Source organism: Carcharhinus amblyrhynchos, chromosome 1 (assembly GCF_965287045.1).
Source record: "Carcharhinus amblyrhynchos chromosome 1, sCarAmb.v2.hapA, whole genome shotgun sequence".
Lineage (NCBI taxonomy): Eukaryota > Metazoa > Chordata > Chondrichthyes > Carcharhiniformes > Carcharhinidae > Carcharhinus > Carcharhinus amblyrhynchos.
Genome location: NC_137324.1, coordinates 167,698,889 through 167,722,926, shown reverse-complemented (window position 1 = coordinate 167,722,926; position 24,038 = coordinate 167,698,889). Strand labels below are relative to the sequence as shown.

At 45.6% G+C, this 24,038-nt stretch overlaps 1 protein-coding gene across 1 annotated transcript in view; it reads right to left on the bottom strand.

Annotated features, from left to right (window-relative positions):
- The window catches only part of csgalnact1a (chondroitin sulfate N-acetylgalactosaminyltransferase 1a), a 144,278-nt gene that overhangs the window by 2,309 nt on the left and 117,931 nt on the right, over positions 1-24,038 (bottom strand). The window contains exons 4-7 of the mRNA XM_080200053.1: positions 22,214-22,315; positions 18,610-18,788; positions 4,362-4,456; positions 1,808-1,889 (exon numbers count right to left, since the gene is read on the bottom strand). Coding sequence (XP_080056179.1) covers positions 1,808-1,889; positions 4,362-4,456; positions 18,610-18,788; positions 22,214-22,315 — 458 coding nt within the window. The remainder of the gene's footprint in view (positions 1-1,807; positions 1,890-4,361; positions 4,457-18,609; positions 18,789-22,213; positions 22,316-24,038) is intronic.

Sequence of the window (24,038 nt, the reverse complement as noted above, 5' to 3'; positions counted from 1 at the left end):
CCTCTTGCCACTGCTGGTATCTCACTAGCCATGGTGGGGGTGGGTGGGTGGGTAGGACAGCGTACGCACAGGCCACATGGTGACACAGGCCACATGGTGAGACTGCCAGGTAAGATCTGGAGGACTGAGCCTGTGCCCAACAGAGGTGCCCCATCACCACCAGAGTACTTCCCACCCCCACCACAACATGGCCTGTCCTTCTCTCCTGTCCCACTGGCACTTTCAGGATCATCCCAGTAAAACTCCCACTGTGTGGCTCCTTGATGCGATGCACTGTCTGTAGTCCCCATCCCTTTTATTTGATTAACCGGCAGCTTCCAGAGGGTAGTCCCACCTTCCTTCCATATGGGAGCAGAGGTCTCACCCTGACCCAACTACAGACTATAAAATCTACTTAGTGCAAAACTGCAAAAGGAGGTGGGCTTACCAAAGCATGCCCGTGCCCACAACTCCACCCACTGATTTTTAAGGTGGGAGCCAGGCCTCTGGTATCTGAATTGATCAGTATTTGTCTGTACTCAACTTGGAGTTCTGTCGCTTGCTCAAGCCTTGGGACACAGCCATACCTCAGGGTATAGTTGGGCTTGTAAAAGCCATTGCTTGGATTGTGCTGTCCTGGTTTGCAAAACAGCCAACCTCCCTTCCCCTCATTGGAGAAAATGTCATTCCTAGAGAGGGGAAATCAGTGTGCACATCACCTCTCATTTAGGTATTACATCTTTTTCAATCTATAGTTTAGTCTCATGCATTGCTCGGCATTACGACATTTAGAATCCCTACAGTGCAGAAAGAGGCCCATTGAGTCTACGCTGACCCTCCAAAAGGGCATCCCACCCAGACCCTCCCCTCCATCCAATCCTCATAATCCCATGGCTAATCCTTCCAAACTACACATCTTTAGACACTAAGAGTCAATGAGCATGGACAATCCACTTAATCTACACATCTGTGGATTCGGGGAAGAAACCGGAGCAGCCAGAGGAAACACATGCAGACATGGGGAGAATGTACAAACTCCACACACACAGCACCGAAGGCTGGAATTGAACCTAGATCCATGTTAATGCTGCTTTGACAAAGGGTCATCTGGACTCGAAACGTCAGCTCTTTTCTCTCTTTACAGTTGCTGCTGCAGACCTGCTGAGATTTTCCAGCGTTTTCTCTTTTGGTCTATGATTCTACTTCATTGGCTGTAAAGTGTCCACGTGCGAGATTTTACCTAATTGCAGGTTCTGGGCTGGATTCTCCGACTTTGTTCATTTCCACTCTGCTGCCAATGAGAACAGAGAATTGGGCGCTCAGCCAAAACTCCATTCACTGCAGCAGCACCGGGGAACGTCAGTCACGATCGAGGTCAGGAGTTTCCGGTGCCTGTCTTTTCAAACGGATGATAATATGCCACGTGGTCGGGGGAATGAGAAAGGATCAGGCTGTGTTGGGGAAGGAGGAGGATGATAATGGGTCAGACACAGAAAATCTATTTTCTCTAACTATTGGCTCTGGTCGGTATCAATGGACTGAATGTGGCAGATCAAGGAGCAGGACGTGAAAGCAAATGTCTTTTTTCCAACACTGAACACATTCCACTCTCCTTAGTCCTCAGGAATCAAAACCTCTCTGTACATTGTGACTCAGCAGAGATCTGTGTACTTTATTCACGAGACCCCTTTATCGTAACACCAGCCATGCCAGATTACAGCCTTCAATACAGCAACAATGCAGTAGGTGGCAGTCTTGCTACTGGTTAAGAAGCAAACACCAGTCTGGTGTCACGCCTGGAAGGAAGTCCAATTGTCTGTACACTTACCTATGTTGATAAAGTCTGATCTATACTGGCAAGTCATTCCAAAGCCAAAGTCCCTCCAAAAGCCTGAATCCTTCTTAATCACCTTTAGCAAAACAAAGAGTCCACGTTAAATTTTGAAACTTCATATTTTCCATAGCTTCTTCTTCCTGTTCTCCCTTTTTGCAATACCACGAATGTAAAACTTATCATTTTACTTAGACTTCAAAAAATATTCCAGTTGGGCACGGTGGCACAATCATTAGATCTGCAGCCTCACAGTGCTGGTGAACCTGAGTTCAATTCTGGCCTCGGGTGACTGTCTGTGTGGAGTTTACGCCTTCCCCCCGTGTCTGCGTGGGTTTTCTCCGGGTGCTTGAGTTTCCAAAGACATGCAGGTTAACCTGATTGGACATGCTAAATTGCCCCTTAGTGTCACAGGGACTAGCAGGGTAAATACACGGGGTTACGCAGATGGGGCCTGGGTAAGATTGGTGTTGGTGCAGGCTTGGTCATAGAATCCCGACAGTACAGAAGGAGGCCATTCGGCCTATCGAGTCCACACTGACCAAAATTCCACCCAGGCCCTATCCGCATAACCCCATGATGTGGAGATGCCTGTATTGGACTGGGGTAGGCAAATAAGAAATCTCATTACATCAGGTTAAAGCCCAACAGGTATATTTGGAATCACAAGCTTTCAGAGCACTGCTCCTTCGTCAGGAGAGTTACTCACTTTTTACTGTACCCATAACCCCAAGCATTTACCCTAACTAGTCCCCCTGACACTAAGGGGCAATTTAGCATGGCCAGTCCACCTAATCTGCACATCTTTGGACTGTGGGAGGAAACTGGAGCATCCGGAGGAAACCCACGCAGGCATGGGGAGGACAGTGCACACAGACAGTGACCCAAGGCTGGAATTGAACCTGGATCCCTGGTGGTGCAAGGCAGGGCCGCCCCAATAGACTGAATGGCCTCCATCTACGCTGTAAGGATTCTATGATGATAAAACATTTTATGAACTCATATAATGATACAATGGCCATTCTGCCCATCCTGCATATGCTGGGGACCATCTCCCTTAACCATTCAACCAGCTCTGTAATAACACAACTGCCCCAGGAAGGTGTGAACATCAGCCTCTGTTCAGGCAGTTAACCTCAGTACCTACAAGAGAGAGAAGGAAGGAGGCCACAGGAGTTCGTGCCCCTGATCCCAATCAAGCAATCCCTCCTGGAAAAGTGAAAAAAAAACAGAAAATGCTGGAAAAATGCAGGTGGCCTGGCAGCAACAGTGAGAGAAGAGCAGAGTTAAGGTTTCGACTCTTCAGAAGTGAAGAGAGGTAGAAATGTGATGGGTTTATGCTGTTGAAAAGGTGAGGTTGAGCAAGCAGGGAAAAATAGAAGATCAGGGCAGGAGAGGTGAAATGATAAAGATGCCATGGATACAAGACAAAGGGAGTGGTAATGATACTATTAGGAAACAAAATTGGTGTTAATAGCGGCATAAAGGTCAGCCCTGACTGAAAGCAAGATAGCAGAATATCTTGAGCGGGATAAGGGTCAGTATTTTCTGAAAGCAATGACAAATGTGAGCTCCAGGGATCAGCTCTGATTTCTCCTTGCCCCAGGGCCATATTGCACAGACTCAAGAGTGTGCTGAGGTCCTGGAACGAAGAGCTTGTCATATGAGGGCTCTAGATCTGTACTTGTTGGAGTTTAAAAGGGTGAGGGGAGATCTTATTGAAAATTATAGGATACTGCGAGGCCTGCATAGAATGGATGTGGAGAGAATGTTTCCACTAGTAGGAAAAACTAGACCCAGAGGGCACAACCTCAGGCTAACGGGACAATCCTTTAAAACAGAGATGAGGAGGAATTTCTTCAGCCAGAGAGTGGTGAATCTGTGGAACTCTTTGCTACAGAAGATTGTGGAGGCCAAGTCATTGAGTGTCTTTAAAACAGAGATAGATAGGTTCTTGATTAATAAGGGGAACAGGGGTTATGGGGAAAAGTCAGGAGAATGGGGATGAGAAAAATATCAGTCAAGATTGAATGGCAGCGCACACTCGATGGGCTGAGTGGCCTAATTCTGCTCCTATGTCTTATGGTCTTACAGAATCATAGTTTAGAAGAGGGAAGAAGAGCCATTAATTTCAGAGGTGACACAGTTGACTTGTCACATTGATGTCTGCACTTCTTGGTCATCAATTATGAATCACTAGTGACAAACAATGACGAAGCCACATATTCCCACATCATGGTAAGGAAGGCATAATGAGAACTTGCTTCCAACAGTGTACGTCTGGGCTTATGTGACCAGCTGGAAGCAAGCAGCTGTCAGGGGATTAGTAGGATAAACACATGGGATTACAGAGATACAGCCTGGGTGAGATTGCCTGATGGCACAGGCTTGATGGGCCAAATTGTCTCCTTCTACACTGTAGGGATGCTGTGATTCTGTAATATTTGAGGGTCAGGTACATTGTAGGCTTTAGTTAATGGATTCTCCAAAAAGGCCACATTCCGACTTAAGTTCTACTGGCACATATTGTACATGTAAAGACAATGCTTACCAGCTGTTGTTCAATGGGTGGAATGGAGTCATGATGACCATATATAATGGCAGGATTATATTGGCTGAACAGGACAGGGTAGAAAACCTTCTTTCCTGCAAGACAGAAAGAAAATGTTAAACTTGTTCAGCAGGATGCTGAAAGGGTGCTGCCGTTTCCTCAATCAAACCTTGTTGCACTCTTATAGCGGCACCCAGACTCCCAAATGGCAAGGTGGCTCCCAGGTAACAAGTGAAAAGATATAATGGATAGGGTGTCAAAGGAGTTGAGAGAGGGAAGACAACCAGCAGAGATGAGGGTAAATGTGCGGCTGAACCATAACGTACAAAGGGACGGTTCAGTTTCCTGACGCAATAAAAGGAGTCATGATGTGGGAATGCCGGCGTTGGACTGGCGTAAACACAGTAAAAAGTCTGACAACACCAGGTTTTAGTCCAACCGATTTATTTGATAGTAAGCTCACAAGCTTTCGAGGGGACTGCCTCCTGACGAAGAGGCAGTCCCCTCGAGAGCTTGTGAGTATTATCAAATAAATCAGTTGGACTAAAACCTGGTGTTGTCAGACTTTTTACTGCAATAAAAGGAGTCATAGATTCCCTACAGGCAAAAGAAGGCCATTCGGTCCACCAAATCTGCACTGACCACAATCCCACACAGGCCCTATTCCCATAATCCCATATATTTGCCCTGCTAATCTCCCTGACAATAGGGTCAATTTAGCATGGCCAATCAACCTAACCCGCACATCTTTGGACTGTGGGAGCAAGCTGGGGAACCTGGAGGAAACCCATGCAGACACAGGGAGAATGTGCAAACTCCACACAGAAAGTGATCCAAGGCTGAAACTGAACCCAGGTCCCTGGCGCTGTGAGCTTACCACTGTGCCACCGTGTCACCCCAGTCCTGAGACCAGAGTGGCCTGTACAGTCTGGATAGAGTTCATCCGACCAAGACTGGAACCGATGTCCTCACTCAGAGGTGGCACAGTGGTTAGTAGTACTGCCTCACAGCATCAGGGACCTGGGTTTGATTGCTGGTTTGGGTCACTGGCTGTATGGAGTTTGCACTTTCTCTCTGTATCTACGTGGGTTTACTCCAGGTGCTCTGGTTTCCTCCCACATATCAAAAGATGTGCGGGTTAGATGAATTGGCTGTGCTAAATTTCCTCTTAGTATCCTGGGGTGCTTCGGTTAGAGGGACTAGCAGGGTAAATATGAGAGATTACAGGGATAAGGCCTATGTAGGATTGCGATCGGTGCAGACATGATGGGCCAAATAGCCTCCTTCTGCACTGTAAGGTTTCTATGATCCTAAATAATGTCTGTGGCAAAGTAACTAATTTGGTGGGATAAGGGATCAAAAGGGGATGAGAGAACAGAGAGGAAAACAAAAAGAGGTAAGAAATGTGAGGAAATAGAGGCACTTGGAGCCTTCTTGGCAGGGTAATATGTGAATTCTTGGACTCACTAAGGGAGCGGAGGGGTGGGTGCTCATAGTTTCATTTGGCTGAGATTGTTGTACCATGTTTTATTAATCTCTATCAGTTGGAACAAGATCATAAAGTGCCACCTTGCCAATGTGGACAGTGTGTTTTGTTTTTATATTCATCCGATTGAGTGTTCTGGCAGTTATTTGCATCATATGGGATGAAGACCTTAGATATCTGGCCAATGAATCCACCATATAGTGCAAAGAGAAAGTACTTTGTATCCTTATTAGCTTTTTAGCTGCCAAATGCCCCATAGATTTGATTAAAGGCAATTCTAACTGCTCCATGCCTACTTGCCGGGTTTTTCCATTAAGTTACAATGTGGAGTATCCCTCGTGTTTATCCTCTCTGACATGTTTACAAGATGCTGTTAAAAATCAGGCCTTCACCAAGAATAAGGTGTTTTCCATCTGCAGCTACAAGTATGTCAATGTAGGCTAAAGAAAGAAAAATTCCTTCATCATTCTTCATTGTCTTTTTATCGGTTTTCCAGGCCTTGCTGGGCTGTTAACGTTTTATGCCTACAGATTTCAGATTGGGGTTGTCCAACATACAGTCCATGGGCTAGAGTCCAGTCCACCAAAAGTTTCTATTTGGCCCACCAACCTTTGACGTAAGCCGAGCGTCAGAGTTTTCTTTCTCTTTGAACCTAACTGCTGGGTTTTTCACTCTATCAACTTCAAAACTCAAGTATTGATGTGTACCTTGTACCTATCTTGAACAGCACCCACCAGAGTGGCCAATCTTCATGGTGAGAATCAGGGGCCAGCCTGTCATGGGGATGGGGTGGGAGTGGGGAGTAGGGAGGATACCAGAAATGTGAGAGTTGGCGGGTGGTGGCGCAAGAGATGTGTGTTGGGGGGTGTTTGGGGATGGCGCTGCTGGAGCTTCAAGCTGTTGAGGGGGGAGGTAAGAGTGTGGAATGTTGGAGGGTATGCTAGCATAGATGTGAAAATTGTTGAGGGATAGGTATTGCTGGAGCTTTGAGAGAGCAAGCAGAAAGAGAGGGTACTGCGCACGGGTGAAATTTAAAGGTCCAGATTATGGGAGAAACAGAACCCCAATATCAGACAATCTAGGAAAATAAGTGATAATTGGTCAGCTTAGTCTCCACTCATAATGCTTATCAAAATATACTTACTGAGCGCAACAAGGGAACTGACAAGTGATGCAGTGGCTGCCGTCTCTGTCTCTGAGCCCAAAGTTATGGGTGCGAGTCCCACCCGAGAACTTGCTGGCCAAGGAAGGTGTGTTCATAATGTGGTCAAACAGGTTGTGTCAACCTGCAAACCACTCCAGCACACCAATGACAGAGCAGGAGAGACTCCTGCTCAGCCACTTTTGGTTCGGAGTAACACTCCTCAAGCTATAAGCCTCTGGCAATAAGCTAGTGGCCTGATCTAGGTAAAACCTCGCTTTCGGAACTATGTCTTGTGCACCACTAGGTGAAGAACGAGAAGCAACAACAATGCTGAATGCTGTGTCTGATATGTCTAAGACAAGATGGCTGTTTTCAAGGAATACAATATCAAGCGACAGTTTTCTATGAAACACGCTGGCAAATTTTACCGTCTCCTGGGTCAAGGGAAAATTGATCGCGTGAACTCATCGAAACAAAACATTTATTGGGCAACAATCTTTCTTCACATCCACAAACCAGAGTTATGAAACAGCAACCAAGATCAGTTTTTTCTTTGAACAGCTGGAGCAATAAGACCATAGACATAGGAGCAGAATCAGGCCACTCAGCCCATCAAGTCTGCTCCATCATTCAATCATGGCTGATATTTTTCTCATCCCCATTCTCCCTTATTAATCAAGAACCTATCTATCTCTGTCTTAAAGACACTCAATGACCTGGCCTCCACAACATTCTGCAGCAAAGATTCCACAGATTCACCACTCTCTGGCTGAAGAAATTCCTCTTCACCTCTGTTTTAAAGGATCGTCCCTTTAATCTGAGGTTTTGCCCTCTGGATCTAAGTTTTCCGACTGGTGGAAACATCCTCTCCATGTCCACTCTATCCAGGCCTCGCAGTATCCTGTAAGTTTCAATAAGATTCCCCCTCATCCTTCTAAACTCCAACGAGTACAGACTCAGAGACCTCATCCATTCCTCATACGGCAATCGCTTCATTCCAGCGATCATTCTTGTGAACCTCCTCTGGACTCTTTCCAAGGCCAGCACATCCTTCCTTCAATACAGGGCCCAAAACAGCTCACGATACTCCAAATGGGCTCTGACCAGTGTCTTATACAGCCTCAGAAGTACATCTCTGCTCCATAGCTCAGTGGTTAGAGTACTGGCCTTTTAAATCAGGGGTTGTGAGTTCAATTCTTGCTAGAGCAATTTAATTTGGGACAGCACGGTGGCACAGTGGTTAGCACTGCTGCCTCACAGTGCCAGGGATCCCAGGGTTCAATTCCCAACTTGGGCCACTGTCTGTGTGGAATTTGCATGTTCTCCTTGAGTTTGCATGTTCTTCTCATGTTTGCATGGGTTTCCTCTGGGTGCTCTGGTTTCCCCCCACAGTCCAAAGATGAAGGGGTTAGGTTGATTGGCCATGGTAAATTGACCTTACTTTCAGAGGGATTAGCAGGGTAAATATGCAGGATTATGGGGATCGGGTGGGATTGTGGTTAGTGTAGGATTGATGGGCCAAATGGCCTCCTTCTATACTGTAGGATTCTATGATTCATTAACCAAGGGAGAGAATTACTGTCTGATGGGGAATTTGGGAAAGAGTACTTGGAGTCCATAATGACCATGTTGACTTCTCTGGCATTTCCTATAGAAGGTCAACGGCAGTGGAAACCAGTTGTTCATATTAGAGAGTTGTTTGAAGGGTAGACCAAGCACCTAACATTCTCTGATCAAAACTGGCAATCTTTGCACAAGGAGGCACCAAAACATTTGAAATCGCTAAGGAACTGCTCGATCTATGTCCAATGAAATGTATCATGGGACAAGACAATGAAATAAACATGCCTTGGTGAAATTCAAACTTCCACTGGATAGACTTTGTGGTCTAGCATCTGAAGGATGTCTAACGTCCTGCACTGACAAGGCAGCACAGTGGATTTGTTGGTCTATTACTAAAATCAGTGCCTCGGGAAGATATTACACATCACTGAGTCATTCTGCAAGATCGGCTCAGTGCAAAGATCCTGGAGATGGAGCATGTGATGGAAAGTTTGTTTCTAGTGTTATCTTAATTCGGTCCAAGGAGCTCAGTTACACACAGTTCCAAGCCTTTCTTGAAAAGGTCAGATCAGACTATGATATCATTCAAATTCAGCCAAGTTCATAGAAACATAGAAGATAGGAGAGAGGAGGCCATTTGGCCTTTCGGGCCTGCTCCGCCATTCATCTCGATCACAGCTGATCATCCAACTCAATAGCATAATCCTGCTTCCTCACCATAACCTTTAATTCCATTCACCCCAAGTGTTACAATTAGCCACCTCTTGAATACATTCTCAGGCTCAGCAGGGTGCCCATACTAGTCAGATTGCTTCAAGAAATTAAAAACCTTCATGAAAACAATGGAAAAGATGTCAGCTTTATGGATGACGATGATCCAAAGATGTGACAGTAAAGTTGATTGGCCACGAAAGGTACAGGGGGATTAGCGGGGTCAATACACGGGGTTGTGGAGTAAGCCTGGGTAAGGGGCAGTATCAACTCAATGGGCCAATTGGCCTCCTCTGCACAGTAGGGATTCAGTAGGCAGGATTTTATAGCCTCACTCCAGCGAGAACAGAACTTCCCATCCGAGGTCAACAGACATTTCCGCTGTCCACCCCTCACCCGCTCTGATTCCGTCACGGGTGGGGCAGTAAAATTCCAGCAGATGAGTGCTTGAATGGCTCATCTTTCAAGCAAGCATTCCTGGTTGACATCACCAAGTATTTTGCGGAGTTGAACGAAAAGGAAAGGACCAATTTGTCAACCAAGTGCATGAGAATGTCCTGGCGCTCATTCAGAAGTTAGAATTGATCAGGAAAGAGCTAACGATGAAGAAGATTGTCTGTTTCACAACACTGTCAGCAAGGCACGCTGAGACCATAACCCATGGAAAGTATTCTGCAATGATCGGCAGACTGGGAGATGAATTTCATCAAAGGTTTCGCAGATTTCAAGGGACACTGTAGTGAACTGAAGTTCTTTGCCAATCCACATGGAACCGATGTCACTGAGACTTCTGACATGATCTACCTTGCATTAACTGAGAATCAAAATGACTGGAAGGAAGAGAACTTCTGCAGGGTATGACCTTCTGACATTTAACAGGCAATATGTTCCCTCAGAGTCTGATTCAAGTTTCTCAGAACATGCCTCTGATTCATTGCACTGTTTGGCAGCACACTTTGCTGGTAACAGCCTTCTTCCAAGAATGGAAAACGTGAAAACAAATTCAAAATCACTCCTGATTGATGGCCATCAATCTGGAACATTCCACATCGCTATGTCACCCATGCGGGTAGACACTGACTACTTGTGTACGCAAAAATTATGCCAGGTGGCATCACGGGGAAGTGGTGTTATTATCACTGGACTAGTAATCCAGAGAGCCACGGCAATAATTCTCTGGGAAACTAGTTCAAATCCCACCACGGCAGACGGTGGAATTCGATTTCTGTAAAATCTGGAATTAAAAGTCTAACGATGACAATGAAACCGTTGTTGACTGTTGGAAAAATCCCATCTGGTTCATTAATGTCCTTGAGGGAAGGAAATCTGCCATCCTTACCTGGTCTGGCCTACATGTGGTTCCAGAGCCACAGCAATGTGGTTAACTGTTAAATGCCCTCAGTGATGGGCGATAAGTACTAACCCAACCAGCAATGCCCACATCTTATGAACAAAAATTAAACAAAGATATCTCACCAACTCAGTGTTCAATATAGTAATGAAAAACTAAGCTAATCAATTAGTTTTTTTTCCATTTGACACAAACATGTTTTGATTAATAGTGAGAAGAATTTCTAATGCCTTGTCTTTCCAAAATTTACTTACTATTTGAGAAATAAATTGAAATGTAGCGCCTTGGGTGGCAAGGACGGAGAGGCCAGTTTTAGATCAACCAGGTCAAAATTAGTTGCAGCAGTCCACGGGCAAGGCCAGGGGAATGGGGTCACATGGGTAGCAGGCAAGTAGAGTCACATGCCTGGGTGTTCATCCCCAAGGTGGGCCCGCACAGCTCGGGAGATAGTGCCCACAAAGGCAGGTTCACTGTTGGCAGCATGGGTACAGGCTGGCGTCAGGCCAGCCTACCTCAGGAAAGGTTTGGTAGCAGACACATGGGCTTCTAGTTGTGAAGCTGGGCCGGTTAAAAGGCCCACCTCACAGCAGTGAGACTCTGCCCCAGTTGAAATGAAAATGCAAAGTGCTGCCAGCCTTCAGCCCTCGCATCCCCTCTAAGCAGTTTGGCCACGTTATGATCACACCTTCATTGTACATCAAAGTCGTGGGGAGAATCGAACCCTGAACTTCTGGTTCAGCGGCAGGGACACTACCCACTGTGCCACAGGACCTCACAATCTATGCCCCTTGTAGGGCCATAGAGGTGGGTAGAAGGGCAGCACTGACCTAGGGAGTAGGCCCTTTAGACCTTACTTTTGAAAGGTCCCCTCTTGCAGGTTCATGGCTCCTCTGAGGGGCAGTGAACCACAACTCTTTAAAAACCTGGCTCAGCTCCGTGATAATTGCAGAGGGCTAGGAGATACCTACCCCCAGAAATGGAGCTGGCCAGGTTGGGATTTCCACACCCTTTAAAGGCACTCCCAAAAATCAGACAGATTGGGAATAGGATTCCCGGAGTTAGGACCAGCTCAGCAATTTCAAAGGACTCCTGAGTCAACCCAGCTCAGTAAAAATCCAGGCCACAATAACAGCAACAAAAAGGAAGGGAATTACACAAACTCAATCGAGATTGGGCAGATTCCTCCAGGAAGGTCCCAGAAAGTAAGTAATGTCACTTCCCTGGAATTTCCTGACTTCTGGGTGTGTAGATAAAACCAGGAAATGGCTAAAGCTAGCCACAAACCAAACCTTTCCACAAGCTCAGAGCCTGGGTTCCATCTTTCATTCAGAACCTTAGACAGAACTAGTCCCATTTTTGGAATATAACATTTACATTTCAATATCTTGGCTGCCATTTCGATCAATGATTTGGGACTCAGCTTTAAGTTTTTTTTATTAATATCACAAGTAGGCTTACATTAACACTGCGATGAAGTTTCTGTGAAAATCCCCTAGTTGCCACACTCCTGTTCGGGTACATTGAGGGAGAATTTAACATGGCCAATGGGAGGAAACCGGAGCACTTGGAGGAATCCCACGCAGATACTGGGAGAACGTACAGACTCCGCACAAACAGCGACCCAAGCCGGGAATCGAACCTGGGTCCCTGGAGCTGAGAGACAGCAGTGCTAACCATTGTACCGCCCCAGAATGGTGAAGCAGTAAAGTTGTCAATTGATCTTATGCACTTTTAATCTCACTGCTCTCTGCCCATCTAACTGGCGAGGATTCTGAGTGTTGCAGATTGTGCCAGCAGATCTATCCTCAATTAATTGCCCAAAAGAATTGGGGTAGAAACCATCAGAATATAATGCAATCTCCATAACAAAATTAAGCAAGCTTCATGGAAATATGAGAGTGGGGAACACTCATCTCAAATCTAAGCAGCATTATTGCTGAGTACAAGTGGTAGGATCAGAATAATATTAGCCGTGGCCTGCTGCATGGTTATATATTATCATTCAAGAAGTTTTAAAGTCTCAATGTGCAGCATTCACATTATCCATTCTGCCCTGGCTGACTTTTATATGTGTGGGGAAACTGAGCAGAGCCCAGCACTGTAATCCTATTCTACACTTAACACTCCAATCCACTGTATAAGCAGCTTGTAATGTAGTGCTGGTCACAACACACTTCTTCACTCCTATCTCAGCTGTATGGCTGCAAACTGTTGTAAATAACACGGAGGAAGGTGAAAGGGACCTGCTGTAGTTTCTTCAACAGTAAAACCAGCCGGCTTGTTGCGGGATCAATCTGAACCCGTGGAATGGGTGGCTACTCTCACACTAATTTCTCAGGAAGGGCCATGACTGTGTGGGTGCCGTATGTGGAAATGACAAGCAGTACAGTTATCGGAGTCTTAGATCTGGCATTATTTGATACATCCAGAAGTTGAATTCGACGGGCATCACGGTGGCACAGTGGTTAACACTGCTGCCTCACAGTGCCAGGGACGCGGGTTCGATTCCCAGCTTGGGTGACCGTGTGAAGTTTGCATGTTCTCCCCCTGTCTGTGTAGGTTTCTTCTGGGTGTTCCTGTTTCCTCACACAGCTCAAAGATGGAAACCCAGTCATAGAATCCCTAAAGTGCGGAAGGAGGCTATTTGGCCCATCGAGTCTGCATCAACAACAATCCCACCCAGGCTCTATCCCCGTAATCCCACATATTTATCCTGCTAATCTGCCTAACCTATGCACTCTGGAAAACTTAAGGGGCAATTTTGCATGGCCAATTTCACCTAACCCGCACATCTTTGGACCGTGAGACGAAAGATGTGCAGGTGAGATGAATTGGCTATGCTAAATTGACCCTTAGCATCCAAAGATGTGTAGGTTAGGTGGATTGGCTGTGATAAATGCGCAGGATTACAGGGGCAGGACACGTGGGTGGGCCTGGATAAAAAGCTCCTTTGGAGAGTCGGTGCAGATTCGACGGATCAAATGGCCTCCTTGGGCATTGATGGGATTCGGTGGCTCTGTGGGATTTTATATCAACATGGTCGCTAGGGTAGAAACAAGGTGCAGTGTGTTAAGAAACTGACTACCCACTGATCACCTGTCCTGTTAAGTTCTCAAGCCAGGGTGTCAGAGAATTTTGTGTGAGGGGCCACATTTCAATTACGGGGCCAGTGAGTAAACTTTGGAAAGACAAAACATTAGAAATTCATCTCTCCATTAATCAAAACATTTTTACGAGCAAGCGTCAAATGAGAAAATTTATTCACTTACTTTCTCATCACTATATTGAACATTGATTTAATGAGATATCTGACATTGTTTTTACTTGCACAAAGACGCCATGTCTGCCCACACAGCGATGCGGAATATTCTGGATAAATGTCCGTCAGTCAGGAGTGGTCTTGAGTTTGTTCGGACATTTTTCATTCTTGAAAAAAAAAGCTGTTTACAGCAAAACATGCTGTCAACAGAGCAATGAATGAGAAGGCTGTTTTGATAGATTTGATTTAGACTCTGAGAGAACATATTGGCTGTAAAATATCAGAAGGTCACACCCTGGGAAAGCGCTCTTCATTCCAATTATTTTGACTCTCGATTAGCGCCAGTTGGAACGTGTCACGAGCCTCAGTGACACCAGTTCCAAATGGATCTGAAAGGTCATCACCATGTTCCCCAAAACCTGTAAACTTTGTTTGAATTCATTCCTTAGTCTGCCTATCAGTGCAGAATACTTCTCATGCTTTTCAGTCTCAGCATGCCTTGTTGATAGTTGTTGTGAGCTGGACAATTTTCTTCATAAATCAACTCTTTCCTAATCAATTCCAATTTCTGAGGGAAAGCTTGACCACACATGATGATGTCAACCAGGAGTGCCACGTCATTCAAGCCCTGCTCGTCATCCCTGAGGCTTTGCTTTTGTTTGTCATGAGGGTTTTTATTTTGGCAAGTAACGGTTAGAATCTGGTTAGTGTGGCCGCCATGCTGAGTCAGCAAACGTGGCTGTATGGTCTAACCCAACCTTTCCAAGAAAGGCTTGGAACTGTCTGTGATTGAGTTCCTTGGGCCTAATGAAAATGATTGTAGAAACCACCTTTCCATCTCCAGGGTCTTTGCACACAACTGTTTTGTTTGAACGATGCGTGATGGCTTCCCGAGGCACTGATCTGGGTATTAGACTAACAAATCCACTGTGCTTGCCTGTCAGCGCAGGAGCTCCATCAGTTGTTAAGACCACAAAGTGTGTCCTCTGGAAGACTGAATTTCACCAAGGCACATTTACTACATTGAAAATGCCTTGTCCCCTGGTGCACTGCAGTGCTATGAGACTTCTTACTGTGTTTACTCTAGTCCAACGCCAGCATCGCCACATTCACTGGACACAAGTAGAGCAATTCCTCAGCGGCTTTGAAGGTCCTCATTCCCAGTCTAGCTCTAACACTCACATTTGTGCTGTCATCAAACCCTGAACTGTAAAACCGACAAGACAGTGGGTTTTTTGATCAGAGAATTTCAAATATTGGGTGCTTGGTTATCTATTCATCCAATAGTGGCCAGATGTGAAAGGCTAGTTTTCTCTACACTGACGTTTTATGAGGACATACCAGAGATGCAAACATGATGGAGCATTCTTTCACAAATTTCCCATCAGACAAGTTTCCCTCTCTTGGTTATTATTTCAGCTATCAAAAATCACCAGCTCAGTACTCTGATTTGCAGCTCTGAAAATGATTGTTTCCCGATATTATTTTGTTTCAGTCAATTGATTCTCAGCTGACTCATGAGGCTATCAAATGGGCCGATATGCTTTGTAATGTTGCTTGATACTTTACCGCATGAAAACAGCAACTTCTCTTGACAGCTCAGATAGATATGCCCCATTGTGCTCAATAACAAATAAACCATCACTCCCAGAGTCTTTGAACATTGACATTCAGAATCTATTTTCCTTTTCTTGACTAATCATGGGAGCTGCCATCTTCCTTTTCGAAAGTACCATGAATGGGCGGTATATCAGATAGATACCATAGAATCATGGAAACCCTACAGTACAGAAGGAGGCCGTTCCGCCCCTCGAGTCTACTGCAACAACAATCCCATCCAGGCCCTATCCCCATAACCCCACATATTTACCCGCTAACCTGTGCATCCCAGGGACAATTTACTATGGCCAATGTACCTAACCTGCACATCATTAGACTGTGGGAGGAAACCAGAGCATCTGGAGGAAACCCATGCAGACACAGGGAGAATGCGCAAACTCCACACCATGACCCAAACCAGGAATCGAACCCAGGTCCCTGGTGCTGTGAGGCAGCGGTGCTAACCACCGTGCCACCCACAGGTACACATCAATCACGGTGGGTAACTCTGGCAGAACAAATAAAGGGACGTTCTGACACAGAGGTCCATTAGAGCAAGGAGGAGTGAAGTGGGTGCTGCCAGTGACGTGAGAGCTCATCAACAAAAGATGAGGTAGTACTCTGCACATACATTTAAAAAACCAAAGTTACCATTGACCAGAAACTGAACTGGACTAGCCAAATAAATACTGTGGTTACAAGAGCAAGTCTGAGACTAGGGATCTTGATGCGAGTAACCTGACTCCCCATAACCTGTCCACCAACTACAAGGCCCAAGTCAAGATTGCGACTCTCCACTTGGCTGAATGAGCTAAAAGCAAAGACAAAGGGTCACCTAGACTCGAAACATTGGTTCTATTCTCCCCCCACAATGGCTGCCAGACCTGCTGAGATTTTCCAGCATTTTCTGGTTTTTGTTTCAGATTCCAGCAGCCGCCGTATTTTGCTTAAACCGTGACACATGATCTGACGAGTACTGTGGTGCTCCTCCAGAATGGTTCAGGCAACGGAATCATAGAATCCTACAATGAAGAATGAGGCCATTTGGCCCATCGAGGCTGCACCGATCACAATCCCACCCAGGCCCTTATCTACAAAAATCCCATACATTTACTCGAGTGAGTCCCCCTGACAATAAAGGCAATTTAGCACGGCACATCTAACCCCCACACCTTTGGGTGATTTAACAAATAAATCATCACGCCCGGAGTCTCTGAACACTCGGCATTCGGAATCAATTTTCCCTTTCTTGACTAATCAAGGGAGCTACCATCTTCCTTTTGGAAAGTACCATGAGTGGGTGTTATTTCAGATAGATACCATAGAATCATGGAAACCCTACAGTACAGAAGGAGGCTGTTCGGCCCATCAAGTCTATCGCAACAATAATCCCATCCAGGCCCTACCCCCATAACCCCACATATTTACCCCGCTAACCCACGCATCCTGTGACACAAAGGGACAATTTAGCATGGCCAGTGCACCTAACCTTAGACTGTGGGAGGAAACCGGAGCATCAGGAGGAAACCCAGGCAGACATGGCAAGAAGGTGCAAACTCCACACAGACAGGGACCCAATTGGGAATCGAACCTGGGTCCATGGCGCTGTGAGGCAGCAGTGCTAACCACTGCGCCATCATGCCAAGGGTTGCCAAAGCCAAGGTCTGCACAATGATATTCCATGCAGCAGCACTGTGCTTTTTATGCATATGCTGCCCACACGTGCTTGCATTTTGCGCAGGATTTGAGAGCTAGGTGGTGAGTGGGTAGTCCTTGTCAACCACGAGCTATCCTGGTTTCTCCTGATGGCTCCAATACAGCAGACTAAGTAAAGACATCATGACAGCTATCAGGAAAACAGACATTCACACACCAAATGACTATTCAGGCAATGGAACTCTTTTGGTTGGGGCACTGCCCTCCAATTTGACACAGTGCCCACAAAGTAGCGTTTCTGCAGTCAGTGACATCCTGCAACAGAAAATCTGAGCGCACATTTCCCCCTGTTTCTCTCCGCACAAAGAAAATGCATTCCCCTCTCCTATAGAGCATCAGTGACCTCCCTTGTGTGGCTGTCAACGTGGGAGATGCTAGTGACAGCCAGTGACGGAGTGGAACTCATCCTGTACCAAGGCTGCAACTCTGCAGAAGTGGCAGTTTCAAAGAGCGCATCCTTCACAAAAAGGAGGTACAGGCAAAGCAACTGCTGGATGAAGACCGTGGATATGGTCTCCTGATGAGAGCATTTCCTCCCCCACCCCCCTCCCCTCCTCTCCAAGCACCTTGTCCTGCTCTGTGATGCCTCTACTCAGTTTCCTTGTCATGCTACTCTTAACAATAGCACCCATGACCTGGAGCAAGTGGTCTTAGCAAGATCCTTGGAGTAAGAGAATCTGGACTCTCACCATGTACAACATACTCCTTGTCGACTTCCCCCGCTTTAAGTAGTACTAGAAAACTGAATGCACTTTTCCAGACTCAGACAGATCCAACAGAAATCCAACAGCAACTGGCCCAAAAGTTGTTGATGATCCCTTCCTGCTACTGAACGTATGTTCGACTGTGCATGTGTAAGAAAAGGCATTAGCTAAAGCATCAAGATTGAAAATAGCACTACTGGCACCAAATCAGCATTACAGATCAACTCCCATTTCTAACTCCAGCACAAATACTCTTACCAAAACAGCATCCATATAGCCCACATTGTATGATGCTGACACAATTTAGAGAACAAAGTAAGTTAAAGTTTATTTATTAGTGTCACAAGTAGGCTTACATTAACATTGCAGTGAAGTCACTGTGAAAATCTCGCCACACTCCGGCACCCGTTCGGGTACGCTGAGGGAGAATTTAGCAATGGCCAATGCACCTCACCAGCATGTCTGAAAATGCAGGTGCTATGGACTGAATTTGGTGCCACGGAATCCCACAACCAAGTCAGGTTGTGAAGGAATACTGCCCACTGCCTGGATGAGTACAGCTCCAACAGGGCTAAGACAAAGGGTCAGCTAGATTCTATTCTCTCCCCGGAGATGCAGTCAGATGTGCTGTCACTAACGCGACCATTCGGTCTATCATTGTCTATGCTTTGAAGGAGCTTAGGCTTTATGCTCTCTAATGTAGGTAGTGAGATACCTGGCTGGGCGTTCAATCTGCATGTGTTCAGGAACTCAGCAGTGAAGTGAATATCCACGTCACAGAAGAACAGAAGGACATTGTTCCCCTTCCAAGCCCGAGCACCTACATCCAATCCTTTCCCGCGGGAGAAATCCTCTTTCAAGGGAATGAAGGTGTAGTTCCTGTAATTTGCCTCTCTATATTCGAAAGATAAAGACATGAAAATATATCACTCCAGAACAGATACATTATATTCTCTGCACAAATTTTCAGCAGCAACTTCTCCTCGGTAACAAGAGGGTGTCATTATTACATGTGAGTCACAACTTATCTGAATAATAAAACACGGTTGGTTTGAGCCATTTGAGGGCAAGAAGGAAAACTTAAAAATGGAAAACAATTTAGCCAAAAAATTGCAAAAAGCATTTGCACCGAGAGCAGCAACATCATGCAAATTTATCATTACCGGAACACCTTGCAAAACGCCCACCATCCTAACTGGAGGATTTATCGCCCACACCTTCACTGTCACTGCTCAATATACTGAATTTTCTATTCAACACCATCGGGCCAGCACGGACACCACAATGGACCACAGTGGTTCAAAAAGAAGGTCCACCTTCTTAAGGGCAACTGGAGATGGACAATAAATGCCACCCTTGCAAGTGGCACCTGCCTCCTGAGAATGAATGTATCACAAAATGTGCAACTCACTTGGGATAGGACAGTTTCTTCAAAAAGGGTGTTCCTTCATCTTGCCCCATTCTAGAATCATAGAATCCCTGCAGTGCAGAAGGAGGCCATTCGGCCCATCACGCCTGCACCGACAACAATCCCTATTCCTGTAACTTCCCTGCTAAACCCCCAACACTAAGGGGCAATTTAGCATGGCCTATCCACCTAACCCACACATCTTTGTACTGTGGGAGGAAACCCATGCAGACACGGGGAGATTGTGCAAACTCCACACAGACAGTGATGCGAAGCTGGAATTGAACCCAGGCACTGTGAGGCAGTAGTTCTAACCATTGTGCCACTATGCCACCCCAAGTTCACCATTCTTCTGGTAAATTTAATTTAGTCGACATAATGCCAGTTGTCCACATAGTTCACAAATTCAATTCTCTCCGCAGATATTGGAATTTTCTAAAGCTGCTGATTAGAACCTGCAGCTTTATATTCCAATTTTGCTTTTAGGTTGGAAGGATTAAGGAAAGGTTGTTTCTCAGTTGGAAAAGTTTTCAGCAAACCTTCAGAGGAACTGTGAGCTTTGCTTTGCTGAGAAATAGGCTTAAAAGTCCAGCCTTAGGGAAAAGGTGGATTGAACTTCGAGGGTGAACAGATATGATTGAGTGTCAGGGAGCGTACAGCCGTGACCAGTACGTGTGTGTATTGGCCAGAGATGTTTTTCACGGCTAACAAAATCCTCAAAGATCCTGATAATCCAGCTTTTAATCAGGCAGTGGGGAGGAGGAAATGGGGATTATTTTTAATGGAAATGGACCCAGAAGTATATAAAATGCTCAAGAATTTGATCGCACTTCGCCAAGTCAAAGGACACACTGTTGTCAGACACTTTGTACAAGTTCAAACTGTAGTACAGTTCCAAGCCAATGGAAATTGCTGCAAGTTATCATAGCATCCCTACAGTGCAGACGGAGGCCATTCAGCCCATCGAGTCTGCACCAACACCAATCCCATCCAGGCCCTATCCCCATAACCTCATGTATTTATCCTGCTAATCCCCTTGACACTGAGGAGCAATTTAGCATGGCCAATCAACTTATTCTGCATATTTTTGGACTGCGGGATGAAACCAGAGCACCCAGAGGAAACCCACACAGACATGGGGAACATGTGCAGACTCCACACAGACAGTTGCACAGGGGAGGCAATGGCCTAGTTATATTGTCACCAGACTATTCATCCAGAAACTTAGATAATGTTCTGAGGACTTGGGTTCAAATCCCGCCATGACTGACGGTGGGATTAGAATTTGATTTAAAAAATCTGGAATTAAGAATCTACCGATGCCATGAAACCATTGTCGGTTGTCGGAAAAACCCATCTGGTTCACTTTAGGGAAGGAATTCTGCTGTCCTTACTAGGTCTGGCCGACATGTGACTGTAATGTGGTTGACTCTCAATTGCCCTCCAAGGGCAACTAGGGATGGGCAATAAATGCTGGCCAGCCAGCAACGCCCATGTCCCATGAATGAATAAAAAAAACTCCACACAGGCAGTCACCCAAGGCCAGAGTCGAACCCGGGTTCCTGGTCCTGTGAGGCAGCAGTGCTAACCACTGTGTCACCATGCCATCCAGTTTTGAACAAGGAATCAGTTACCCTGCGAGGACGTTGGCGAGTTTAACGTGGCTTTGAACAAGTCTGTCTGTCCCATTGTAATTTTCCAAGAGACAGCATTGTTTCTTCAGGTACTGGAATTTTCCTGAGGGGCAATGAATCAAATTTGGCAATAAGTGAGAGTATCACCATGTTCTGGGTCATTACTGGATCGGGGTTTTGTGAAAGTGAGCATTAAAGCAAGTAGTCTGGCAGTTTCAGACTGCAAGCTCTCAACACGTCACATATTTGATATAAGGCTCTGGACAGAGAGAGCCTTAAGACACCAGCGCACTGTTCTGTAAACCTCAGCAGGAGCATAACTCAGAAAATTTATCAACATCAAGTCAAACATGGAGCTCCATTCTTCAAGCTCTGTGGCAAGACTTTATTTGCCTCAGAGCTCCGAGGTGTGTAGTTCCTGATGCCCTGCCAGTGAAGCTGCAGTCACTGAAGGATGTTGGGTTAAGGAAAGAGTTGATAGAATGTTCTCATATAAAAAACACTGTTAAAATAATCTATTGCCTTACCAGAGCAAAATCTGTCTCAGTCAATGTACTTTCGCACTACTTCCCTCCAAACACCTTTGTTTTCCCCTCTCGAAGGTCATTCGCTGAGTACGTGCTGGGTACAATCGGCCAAGTGTGTCAGCTCTGCCAGCGTAATGTGCCCAAGTGGCCAAGCTCAACATGTTCAAATGGGCAGCATGGTGGCACAGTGGTTAGCACTGCTGCCTCATAGCGCCAGGGACCTGGGTTCAATTCCAGCCTGGGATAACTGTCTATGTGAAGTTTGCACATTCTCCCCATGTCTGCATGTGTTTCCTCCGGGTGCTCTGGTTCCCAAAAGTGGACAAGTTAAAAGGATTGACCATGCTAAAATTTCCCCTTAGTGGCCCAAGACGTGTGGGTTAGGGGGACTCGTGAGATAAATACATGAGATTACAGGATACGGCCGCTGTGGGATGCTCTGTCGGACAGTCAGTCCTGACCTGATGAACTGAATGGCCTCCTTCTGCACTGTAGGGATTATGTATTACGTAAACTCAGCAGCTAATGTATCCCTCATCAGCAATACAATGGACGGAATTATCCTGTCCCTCTGCCATGGGAATCAGAGCGAGTGAGGGGCGGACCATGGGAAGGTCCGTTGACCTCAGGTGGGATTATCCGGTTTCAGGATGAGCAAGGCCGTAAAATCCAGCCCAGAGTGTCACTCGTTGGGCGATGTGCCACAAGGGATTGTAGCTGGTGCTTAACCTTCTGAAAGACCGTGCTCACCTGGACATATATTCAAGTATGGATTTGACTTCTGTCATCTGTTCTGTTCCAAAGTAAACCACTGTGAGGTGAACTCTGCCGTCCAGTCGAATACACACCTCCCTACAAAACACATACGGAAAGAAGTTACCTTCAGCTCAATGTAGTCATGTGCAAAAGTACAAAATACCAAGAATTACATTAAAGAATCCAACATACTGCAGATGATGAAATCTGCAATTGGAAATAAAAACAGAAGATGCTGGAAATACTCAACAGGTCAGCCAGCATCTGTGGAGGAAATATTGCTTTGGGTCGATGATGACACTATCAGAAGCAGCAGCATTTTCACTTTGAGAGAACAGACCCAAGTTGAACCTGTGGTGGTCATGATGTGGAGATGCTGGCGTTGGAATGGAGTAGGCACAGTAAGAAGTCTCACAACGCCAGGTTAAAATCCAATGGGGTTATTTGGTAACACAAGGTTTTGGAGCATTGACTCACCTGATGAAGGGGCAGTGCTCTGAAAGCTCGTGTTACCAAATAAACTTGTTGGACTTTAACTTGGTGTTGTGAGACTACTTACTGTAACTTGAACCTATCAATTGTCATACATCAGACATGGCTAAATTAGTACACCTCCTGCCTCTAATTCATAAGATTATCAGCCCAATCCCTACTCCAGACTAACACCTTAGCAAAGCATGGGTTGGCATGTTGTCTTTATTTTAATGAGACACTAAATAGCAGCCTCCTAGATAGAGATTTTTTAAAAAGTGCATGGAACTCTTTGAAGACCAGTCAGGAGTGTGATGGAATACTCCCCACTTGCCTGGATGGGTGCAGCTCCAACAGCACTCAAGAAGCCTGACACCATCCAGGACAAAGCAGCCCACTTAATTGGCATCACATCCACAAACATCCACTCCCTCCATCAATGACGCTCAGTAGCAGCAGTGTGTACTATCTACAAGATGCACTGCAGCAATTCACCAAAGATCCTTAGACAGCACCTTCCAAACTCAAGGGCAGCAGATACATGGGATCTCTTTAACAGAAACCTGAAACAAAAGTGATTTTAAAAAAAAGCTCGCACTGGTCTCTGAATACTAACCATAATTCTATCCAAAGGTGTTGGGAATTTGGAATGCACTGCCTGGGAAGGTAGTCGAAGCTGGAAACCTTACAACCCTTAGAAAATATTTGGACGAACACTTGAAATATCATAATATTCAAAGATATGGGACTGAAAATGGGATTATCACGCCTTTGTTGGTAGATATTAAGGGGAGGCAGTGACCTAGTGGTATAATTGCTAGACTATCAATCCAGAAATTCAGCTAATGTTCTGAAGACACAGGTTCAAATCCCGCCACGGCAGATGGTGGAATTTGAATTCAATTAAACAAAAAATGTGGAATTAAGAATCTACTGATGACCATAATTGTTGGAAAACCCCATCTGGTTCACTAATGTCCTTTAGGGAATCTGCTGCCCTTACCCAATCTGACCTACAAGTGACTCCAGAGCCATAGCAATGTGGTTGACTCTCAACTGCTCTCCAAGGGCAACTAAGGATGGACAATAAATGCTGGCCAAACCATTGAAGCCCATGAGCCATGGTTGAATAAAAAAAAAAAATTGTCGGTGCAGACTCAATGGGCCAAAGGGCCTTTTTTGTGCTGTATGACTCGGATAGTTTCCAGATCCAGGTGTATTTGGTCTAGATTACAAGGAATCTAGCAAGGAAGCAAATTCCAAACCAGCCTGTAGGTTTCTTAGTAACCTTCACAATAGAGTAAATTCCACTGTATTTGCAAAAATTTCATCCAGAACAGGTTTGACA